Genomic DNA, 10,492 nt, shown 5'->3' with positions numbered 1-10,492 from the left:
GCGTTCGGGAGCGCTCCGGATCACGCGCTGGCCTTTCGAGCCAATCTTTACGCAACCGGTGGGTGTAAGTCCTTGTTATTTGGTGACAATAACAGGCGGAACACAGTCAAAACCCCTCACGATTGGCTAGCAAAGATTTCGTCATCGGAACTCACTCAAAACACTCTTCTGATTGGCTAGTTGTGTTTGGAAACTACCTTGGAAACTACTGACAAAGTATAAAAAGGGCAGTTCCTCCCCCAGCGGCTCTCTTTCGTTGCTCCCACAATACAAGTACTTTTGAACTTGCTCAGGGGTTAACGACGGAATTTACTGTTAAGCGTTTAAAAAATACTAGTGTTATGACTCGCGGAGATCCTGTTTGTCGGAGGGAGGATTGTTCTCCCTTCGACATTGGCCTAGTTTTCGACGAGATCCACAACTACTCGCCGCATCAGAAGCTGGAGTTCGTCGAAAACGTGTGGAAACCAGGTGAGCTTTTTGATTTCCCCGTGTCAATGGAAAATGGAAAATCTCTTAAGTTTGTCTCGGGCTGGCTGAAAAGATTTCCATGGCTAGCTTACTCCAAATATTTCGATGGAGCATTTTGTTTAGCTTGTGTTTGTTTTGGAGTTCAGTGTGGGCGAAACGCTAAAGACATGAGCACTGACATTGATAACAGACATCATAATCTCTACCAGGAAGCAGTGACCATTGCAAGACAAGTAGCAGTCCAGCCAGAAATGCCAAGGATAGCCCAGAGACAAATGCATAGAAATAATGCTCCTGCTGCAACTCCTGAGGGATATTTCAAGATCAATCTCACTAGAGTTTTTCTTGACCATGTACTCCAGCAGCTCAACACCAGATTCCAGGATGATGTATTTGTTTGCTATAAAGGTATTTCGATTATTCCCTCTGTTTTACTAGCTACTGACCATGCCTGGAAGGCCAATGTTTTGGAATTTTGTAACCATTACAGACAGGACATACCAAATTATGCAGGATTACAGGCAGAGCTTTTGTTATGGGAGAGATTGTGGAAGGGGAGGGATAACAGAGGAGATATTATTCCTGACAGTTTGGAGGCTACACTGAAGGATATTGACAAAGATGCATATGTCAACATCTATTCCATGCTGAAAGTCCTGATCACAATTCCAATTTCATCTGCATCTTGTGAGAGATCCATATCATCCCTTCGGAATCTTAAGAACTATTTGAGAAATACAATGACCCAGGACAGACTGAATGGATTGGCACTGATGCATGCCCACAGAGACATGGATTTTGACCTTGAACGTATAATAGATTTATTTGCTGAGTTACATCCTAGGAGAATGAGAATGGCCAACATTTTGTAATAATTTTTTGCTTCAGCTGTTTCTAGAGTACTTGTGAGTTATGTTCTGTCTGGGTTATGGCCTTTAAGTCTCATAATCCTTAAACTGATGGAGAACAGTACAGAAGCTCAAACTGGTGCCTGTATAACTTTTTTCAACTCATTTCAAGGTTATTTTCTATTTGTTTTACTTGTGATAATTTTCCATTGACATTGACATTGGGTTTTCATGTTAAACTTAAATGGTTAACAAACATTTTCACTGAACTCAACCAGCTTCACAGCAATTCCCGAGGATGAAGAAAGGCTAGTATTATTTCAAATTATCATTTTACTTCAATTTGTATATCATTTTATGATTCTTATAATTTATATTTTTCTAATAATTGTTTTATTTTTTGAATTCCAGCTCCCAACACAGGCTAACCATCCATAAAGCCCTTCTCTCTCTCTCAAATTCTTTTCTGTGTTGTGCTCCTATAAATGAAATGAATAAAAGCCAGCTCAGGAAATGTTGTTTTTAGTGTTGCTAAACATTTGGATTTATTGAGCCTGGCTTTCATTCATTTCATTCATTATAGGAGCACAACACAGAAGAAATTTGAGAGAGAGAAGGGCTTTATGGATGGTAAGCCTGTGGTCCCAAGGATGAAAAAGGCAAGTAGATTTTTATTATCAATCTTTAAACTATATCATCAATTGTGCTTGTTTTTCTTTTGTTATCAAAAACACTAACACTTGGTTCGTTTTTTTTTCTCCACATCTTGATTTTCCTGACTGGGAGGTGATGTTTTCCAGTGTGAAAAGTCTTGGTGATGACTTGGCCTTCCTGAAAACACTATATACACTGGTTTGCACAGTAGCTAAAGGTGGAATATTTGTAGATCAGAGTGTTTCCTGTAGTACTTTCAAGAAAAATAAATGTTTTTTGCCTTTTTGATTACATGCTTTTTTAGTCTTTTGGGGGCAATTAAATTTTCTAAAAATGCATGAAATGGCCTTTAGAGAGCTCCAAATTTCAAATTTTCTCGGGGGGGGGCATGCCCCCGAACCCCCCTAGCAGGAGTGGGTCCTCGGGTGGAAACTACTCACTCAAAATCCTGGATCCACCCCTGTACCCGCTGATGTTTGGTTCACAAAAGATCCCTGTTTACTGTCACATGGGAAACTTTGGATGTGGGGATGGAGGATGGACACTAGCCATGAAGATCAATGGCGCGAAGGTTAACTCCCTCCTTCCTTTAAGAACCTCTCGTTATTACTGAAATTCACAAGAGCAAATCAAAAATGTAATTCTTGTTTTTTAGAGAACCTTCCATTACGATTCCCGTACAACCATTTTTTGCCTTTCCTCAGTCTTTTGGGAACTGTAGCAGTTAAATGAACGAACTCATCTGGAAAATGTTCAATTCATCAATCGATATATTATGAAAGCATGATTAAAAACTATTACTCTTTCTTTTCCTTCCTTTCTGGGGTAAACTTCAATGCCAGTTCTCAGGCCCTTCCTAACAGTCTCCCGGTTACGACCCCAACAATTCGATTGGATTTCACTGGAACCTAAGCGACGGAGTTGTGAGAAATAACGATAGTTTTCTTCCGTTCCTTTGTTTTGATTTTCAACTGATCGTATCGCTCTGCACTTTCGGTTACGACTGCAATCGAATGTAGAATAAAACCTTTAGAAGTGTTGGCTTGATACAGCCTTTGGATCACAGAGGGCTCAATCTTAATAAACACAGGTTGCTGACTACAGATTCGTATTACAATAACAGTAACTGTCAATCAAACACTACCCGTGCAAAGTGTTAATTAATTCAGAGAACCAGTTTATCCTTTTTCTTTTGGTATTTTAATTAAGAAATTTTATCTTCAGGAAAGATGGATTTGTTTTCCATGTTAGAATGAAAAGTTGAAAATCTCAGAACTTGAGACAACTTTGTTGAAGGGCAAATGCTTGAATCTTAACCCTTTAACCCCTTTGAGTGATTAGCATCTAATTTCTCCTCACGATATCACCCCTGTATCACACCTTAGGGTTATGAGAATAAAGGAAATAATCACCAACTAAAGAAGCTCTTGATTGTTAAACATATTCTCCTTGTCAGCACTTTAGGAAATGTATAGAGAACAGTATGGACAATATTTTCATGCCGCATCAATTTGCGTATAATTCCAGAAGTCAGTCGCGGAAACCTGGCGATCCGCGTGATGAAGAAGTTGATTTTTATCTTTTTTCTGTTACTTTTGTTCTTCATGATACTTGCTTATGTCTCATCACAAGGTTAGCCTCACCATTACTCATTTATGATCGGGAATAGAGAAGGGACATTAGTCCTTCATAATCATAGTAACCGTTTAACACCTGCATGTTATATGTTTAAAGGAAGTTTTGTTATTTATCTCCACAATAGTAAAAATGTTTAAAGATAGCTTAACACTTTCTTAAACTTCTTAACCAAATAATTTACTGGTGATGAAAAGATACTTTCGCAGATAGTTCGTTTGAGTACCTTTATGTGAATTTAATTGCGAATGGTTTTCATTTCTCCTTTTTGTTTTGTCGTGGTTTTTTTCTTAATTAATTCTTTTTTTTATCGAACTCATCATCCAAGTTGATATATTGTAATGTTTCCTACCTCTATATCACTTCTTTATCAATTTATTAATTTTTTTTGTATTTTGTATTCGAACATGTAAAAAGTTCTCACTCGTAAATTTTATTGTCTTCTTAGTCTTTTGTTTTGCCGCTCAGTCTTCTTATTTGTGTCGGCTGGAGGTGCCTTTGTGTTTATTGCGCTGATAAAGTTGGATTTTTGCCCCAGTTGTGATCTAATCTTTCTCCTGACCAGTAAATAACTCTCAACGTCAGGGAGTATATCGAGAAATTTGCGATTCCTGCTAGATATGTAGCTTTTAAGGAATAATTTATTCGGAGGTAGAAGACGTTTTGCAATAAAGATCTTCTGCAATGACAAGCTCTTTGCAAACGTTTGATCCGGCTCATTCATGGATTTCTTCAACGATTCAGTCCACTTTACAAATTCAAACCTGCGAACTTTGTCTCTACTGAGAAAATTAATTTTTTTTTTATTTTTGGGGAATTTTCGAATGGAAAATCTTCTTACTTAAATATGTGCATTTTTTGTGGAAATTAATTGCCATCTGCAAGTTTCCTGCGGATGTCAGTACGGATAATTGTTTGTAATTTATCTAGAAAGGTATTTATCTAGAAACTAAAATAGATGATAAAAAAGGGAAGCAAATAGATGGATGAATTTAAATGAATACATTCCAACGGAGAAACTATCAGTAAATCCTCAATTGTTATCATCATTTTGACGTCCATGATGGCCATCTCTTTTTCTTGTGTTTTCCTTCTTTCGTGTTTTTTTATAAATCTTAAAGGCTTTTGTGACGCAGACCAATGCCGCGTGTTGGAGTTTACCCCTGAAAAAGCATTTGACGGTAAACGTCTCATAAACCACGTCATTCGCATCGTTGAAGTTCTGACAATGAATTTTTGTGACAACATGTGTTATATGGAACCTGACTGTGTCAGCATTAATGTTCATAAACAAGTGAGTGGTCATGGAGGCTACAAATGTGAACTGAATAATGTTACTCACGAAAGACACGAACACGACCTGGAGAAGAAAGACGATTATTTTTATCATGCAGCTGAGGTAGGTGTTGCATCATTAGCAAATACTCATTTCAAGTGAAAGAAAAAACTAGCTTCCGGTCATAATCGTTGTAATTGTTGCTTGAATTCTAATATCACTGTCAATATTTCTATCTTTAGCATTATCATTATTGTTGGTTTAAATGCTGCTTGTTTTCCTTTTTATTCATATTTCAATGTATGATATTATTTTCTCTTCAGAGCGCTTGTGTTGATAACCCTTGCGATAACAATTCTACTTGTCAGAGCGGTTTTACTGACAAAGGATATCGCTGTTTGTGTACCACTGGATTCAAAGGTCCAAGGTGTAAGAAAGGTAACTCCTGTCATCTCAAACCGACCGTAAGCTCGTGTTCACTACAGTTTTATACACAACTTCTAAAGGCACCTGTAAAAGTTAAAAGGCCCGTTTTTTTTTTATAAACTCACACAATAACCATGCAGCTGTTAACTAACCCTTGCCTAGAGAGCTGCTTCAAAATTGCAGGACTATCATGTCGGATCTCACGTAGGTCTCAATTTGTTCTTCACATCTTATTTTCACATCTGCAATGATGACGTTCTAATTAAGGAAGATCATTTTCAGATATCGATGAGTGTGCTTTAGGAACACAAGACTGCAGTGAAAATGCTGTTTGCAACAATACCAAAGGTTCCTATAACTGTTCATGTAAACCTGGATATTCTGGAGATGGACGGACTTGCCAAGGTAAACGTGACCAAAGCCCTAATTTTATTTAACGAACAAGGGAATGGAAACTGAAAACACAAATTTCAACCCTTAAAATGATAAAATTGGTCATGTGTTTAGGAGATTTCCCTATTGAATTGGTTGCCACAAATTTTACAGATGTAAACGAGTGTGCTGACGGAACATCCAATTGCAGTGCTGATGCTGTGTGTATCAATAACAAAGGATCATATCGCTGCAAATGCAAAACTGGATCTACTGGGGATGGACGGACTTGCAAAGGTAAAACAGAGCCTGTAGTTTCTGAGTCTAATGTTAATCAATTAGATACTGAGAAACGTAAATATATGTTGTTTCTTATTGATATCACCAAGCAAAGCGGCGGACAATTTTGTATTTTTAGAAGTAATGTACTTTATAAAAATAGTGAATTTGAAAGACGGACAACTTCTGTTGCTCAATAATCCATACCAAAATGGGATGATGTTACTCTTGCATGGCCAAGAGAACTGTAGAAAAATTGCAAGACTCTTAAGACATCGGATCCAACTGGAGTCTCCAGTTGCTGTCTACACTTTATTTTTAAAACTGCATCAGTTTTAAAATAAATAGCAGTGATGATGTTCTAATTAAAGGAGAGTCTTTTTAGATATCGACGAGTGTGCTACAGGAAAAACCAACTGCAGTGCTAATGCTGTGTGCAACAATACTAAGGGATCGTTCAACTGTACATGCAAAAAAGGATACTATGGAGATGGAAATATCTGCCGTTCGGGTAACATTTCTCCTGCTGTATTTTTTAAGCCAGTTTTTGTACTCTTTCAGTCTGTTAAGATTGCTGTGATGAGACGTTCGTCTATAATAATTATGTATATCGAGATATAGATATATAGGAAATTGATAGAAACTTTGATGATAGCCTTGTTAGAAACTTCTGAGAATTCAAATTAAAAACAAGTTAAATTCTTGATGGACGTGAAAACGCTTGCCTCTGTAGATAATAGTCTTAAGATGTGCATTTGAAGCGTCGAGCGGCTTGGGTAAAAACGGCGAGGCCGCGAGAGGTTTGGGATGCTGCTTAAATTCGCGGCTCCGCTGCTTTTATTCTTATCTCGCGCATTCGACACCGCCAACAATGCAAGTTACGAAAACACGAGTGACAAAGAACGTTATGTATTTCCTATTCCGCATGTAAATTTTCCCTTTGAGACCATTTTAAACCTCCATCCCATCTTTTTTTTAAAGGGTTTATTGCTGTTGATATGCCTTTCCTTTTTTTCAGCTTCGACGTGTAAGGAAATTTTCGACCGGAATGTGTAAGTCAATTATTCACTAAGAACAAAGCTAGCGCGGAATTTAATGAGAGAATATGAAAATAACAGTAGTACTAATAATGATAATTCTGAAACTGATACTGCGCTTAGCATAGCAACCTTGATAATAAACTTGCACGCTAGCTTCAATCTTGAAAACTTTCGCCTCATCGAAAAGTACTTTGTGTCATTTACTAAATATATGGAAGCCATGGCCCTCATCAAGTTTCAACTGAATCTCTCTATTTAGGAAGATTCTTTATTTAGTAGATCGAAAAAGAGTGGCGAGGTTACCCTGCACTTAGATTCAAAGCCAATGTCTGTTTTCTCTCACACGGGAGACTTTGGATGCGGAAATGAAGGACGGACGCCGATCATGAAGACTAATCGCAATAAGGTAGCAATTTATCTGCAAAGAAATTCACTGTTGATACAGGACAGTGGAGATAAACGACAAAGGGGATTAACAAAATCTGCGGCTGTTTCCCTGAAAAACGTCTACGGTCGTCAAGAGTCGCTGACCTTTCAGGTTTGAGTTGCTTCTGCATCCGCTCCTCTATGACAGTATACGTAATGGCGTCATCCTTTAGCTGCATTGGGGCCACTAAATTCTTCGCAAGCTTCTAATTTTCTGCTGAAAGATTTGTTAAAAGTACGGCCTTCTTCGTTTTAGCCTCCGCGATTCCATTTACGGGAAAATAAAAACCCAACTGTTCGGTGTATAACTCCCAGTCCGTTCCCACAACCTGCTTTGTCACTTTTCCGATGGCTTGACTCGTGTTGGCGTTCGACGCTTCGTTCGGCATTTCCTGTCGTGCCTTCGTCAACTTCTGACGTGATTCGTGTTTACCGCTTGTGCTTGGCCGAAAAAAGATCCCATCCACGTCGTCAGCTTTGATGTATTTGTCCAAGGTCCAGAAAACAAGACAATATTAGTGAGACAAGATCTACCAAAAACTTCAACCACATGGTCAACTCCAAATATGGAAAACTGGTCGCGTGACATTGGTATAAGGAACAATCCAAACGGAAAGATTTAACAATTCTAGTATCAATGGACTTTTCTGGCTTGTAAACAAATATACCTCAAGAAGAAGGAACGGACATAGTATGTGAAGCATACGAAAAGTTCTACAACCATAATGCACCGATCCCAACGCACTACCTCAAGGAAATGTTTGGCTTAATACTTAGAGAAAATTCGGTTTAATTCAATGAGGAGAACTTCCTCGAAACACATGGCATTGCTATAGGTACGAAAATGGCAGTGTTATAGGTACGAAGATGGCAGTGTCATTTGCTAATATTTTCATGGCGTTAATTGAAACGGAATTAATCCAACAAAGCGAAACTAAGCATAGAGAATGGAAATGTTGTGTAGATGACGTTTTGTTTTCTCTCTCTCTCGCTGACCGAGACCTTTTTTAATTTGCGCACTTTGCCTCGTGCCACCGACCAGACGTAAAATATGGTATCAAGAAAGGCGAAACAATAACATGGCCTGGAACTAAATCTTCGAAAGAAACATTTGAGGAGGACCTTTGGAAATTTAAACAACGCCTCAAAGCAAGAGGGTACCCAGAAAACATTATAGAATACTCTCTCTCAGGGGTCAGCTTTGCCTCTAGACAATCGTTTCTTGCACATACACAAAAGCTAAAAGGTCACCAACATTTATTGCGGAGGGGGACAGGGGGCGGGAGAGGGAAGGAAGCGGGAGAACAGGGGGCGGGAAGCGGGAGCAGAAATAAAGAAAGCGATAGTTTGTTGTTTATTACTGGGTATTATTTAGTCAAAAACACTCATATATTAAAGTTTTGAAATTTCCATTTCATATCCACCAAAGGCCAGAAAATGAACAAGAATGTTAAGTTTTGGCACAGTTTGAAAAATAAACCCGGGTTTTTGATCCTCTTGATTAACTTGAAGATGGGAGCAACACAATGAAGGGTGAGAGTCGGAAGATAAAGGGGAGAACATGGTACGGGAAGCGGGAGACTCTGACCCCCCTGTCCCCCCCTCCTTCACTAAATTGTCGTTTGTCACAACGTACCACCTGGCAGTTAAAAACTTAAAACAAATACTGATGGAGCATTGGAATCTAATACGTGCCGGTCTCTCTATCCCTTATCAGATTTCAAGAAAGTAAGCAAGATTTGATTGATTCATCTTTGCTTAACAAGCGGGAGACTGGTTCAAGTTAAAATCGATGACAAGTCGATTCTAGCACTAACGATTGAGTTTCATCACTAGCGATTGATATTTTAGCACGAATAATTGAGTTTATCACTAGAGATTGATATTTTAGCATTAGCAATTGAGTTTGTTATTAGTGATGGATATTTTGGCACAAATGGCTACCCATAGGTTGATTCAATTGTTTTTAATCCCTTTTTTTTAAGGTCGCAACGAAGCCAAGTATACCCGCTGATGTTTGGTTCACAAACGATTCCTGTTTTCTGTCACATGGGAAACTTTGGATGTGGGGATGGAGGATGGACGCTGGCCATGAAGATTGCCGGCACGCAGGTTAACTCCCTGTCTCCTTTGATATTATTGAAATGAACATAGGCAAATCAAAAATGCAATTCTTGTCTTTCAGAGAACTTTCCATTACGATTCCCAATTCTGGAGCAACAGAAATGCCTATAACTTTGCTGGAGGCAAGACTGGCTTTGATTCCCAAGAGACTAAGTTACCAACCTACTGGAACACATCCTTCTCCAAGATCTGCCTCGGTACGAAGATTGATCATCAGCTCAGGTTCATTGTCATCCACAGGCACGCCAACTCACTGTTCTCACTGATCGCTGATGGGAAATACCGTGCCACCTCACTGGGTCGTAACACGTGGAAGTCGCTGGTTGGTCCACGGGCTTCCTTGCAGCTCAACTGCAATAAGGAAGGATTCAACGCAGTGGGAGACAACCCTCGTTATTCCAAAGCAAGAATCGGCATCACCGCTAACCAGCAGAATGACTGTTCCTCCTGTAACTCACGAACTGGTTTTGGCACAGGAGGTCGATATGATGATTCCAACACGTGTGGAAATCAGGCAACGCACTCGCCAGATAATGGAAAGAAGCACATCAAAGCCATGGGTTACATCCTAGTACAGTGACAGGAAACCCAGCCCAACTTCCCAAATTTTAAGCCGAGAGGCCATCATGAAGAAGAAAATGTAGTGTCCTAAAACCTTAAAGGCTAATAAAGCAACGAGTGTAACCTTATATTCTTCTCTGGTTAGCTTTGTCTCTAATATAATTTTTTCAATGAAATTCAAAGCATTTCATATGCCAAAGCCAATTCAGGATTAATTCAATTCAATTAAGTGTGAGCGAATCAAGGAAGTGTAACACAGAAAAGAAGAAAATGTGACTTCTTTTATGTTCTTTTTGTTTTTTTCTTTCCCACGCGTATTGTTCTTTACGCTCGCCTCGTGCATCTTTTAGCTCGAGTGAAAAATATGAAAAAGGACGCCA

General features: G+C 38.9%; 2 protein-coding genes across 3 annotated transcripts; both read left to right on the top strand.

Annotated features, from left to right (window-relative positions):
• Nucleotides 1-284: 284 nt before the first annotated feature.
• On the top strand, nt 285-2,261 carry LOC149042385 (52 kDa repressor of the inhibitor of the protein kinase-like). The gene is made up of 2 exons (XM_089212989.1): nt 285-471; nt 688-2,261. Exons 1-2 carry the CDS (start codon nt 342-344, stop codon nt 1,341-1,343), a joined length of 786 nt encoding a protein of 261 aa, XP_089069115.1. The 5' UTR covers nt 285-341; the 3' UTR covers nt 1,344-2,261.
• Nucleotides 2,262-3,131: 870 nt separating this feature from the next.
• Nucleotides 3,132-10,240, top strand: LOC149042384 (putative skeletal organic matrix protein 5). Of its 2 annotated transcripts, XM_089213003.1 has the most exons (9): nt 3,132-3,605; nt 4,730-5,007; nt 5,208-5,322; nt 5,593-5,715; nt 5,857-5,979; nt 6,347-6,472; nt 6,980-7,013; nt 9,413-9,539; nt 9,613-10,240. In XM_089213003.1, the coding sequence occupies exons 1-9, from the start codon at nt 3,533-3,535 to the stop codon at nt 10,129-10,131; spliced, it is 1,518 nt and encodes a 505-aa protein (XP_089069129.1). In that variant the 5' UTR covers nt 3,132-3,532; the 3' UTR covers nt 10,132-10,240. The 2 variants fall into 2 exon arrangements, with proteins under 2 accessions (XP_089069129.1, XP_089069128.1); XM_089213002.1 differs by lacking the exons at nt 3,132-3,605; nt 4,730-5,007; nt 5,208-5,322; ... (2 more) ...; nt 6,347-6,472; nt 6,980-7,013 and adding an exon at nt 8,200-8,960.
• The last annotated feature ends 252 nt before the right edge of the window (nt 10,241-10,492 follow it).

This window comes from Pocillopora damicornis, chromosome 7, assembly GCF_964200805.1.
Source record: "Pocillopora damicornis chromosome 7, jaPocDami1.2, whole genome shotgun sequence".
Lineage (NCBI taxonomy): Eukaryota > Metazoa > Cnidaria > Anthozoa > Scleractinia > Pocilloporidae > Pocillopora > Pocillopora damicornis.
The sequence above is the reverse complement of the archived record's forward strand: the minus strand, read 5'-3'. Positions and strand labels throughout refer to the sequence as shown.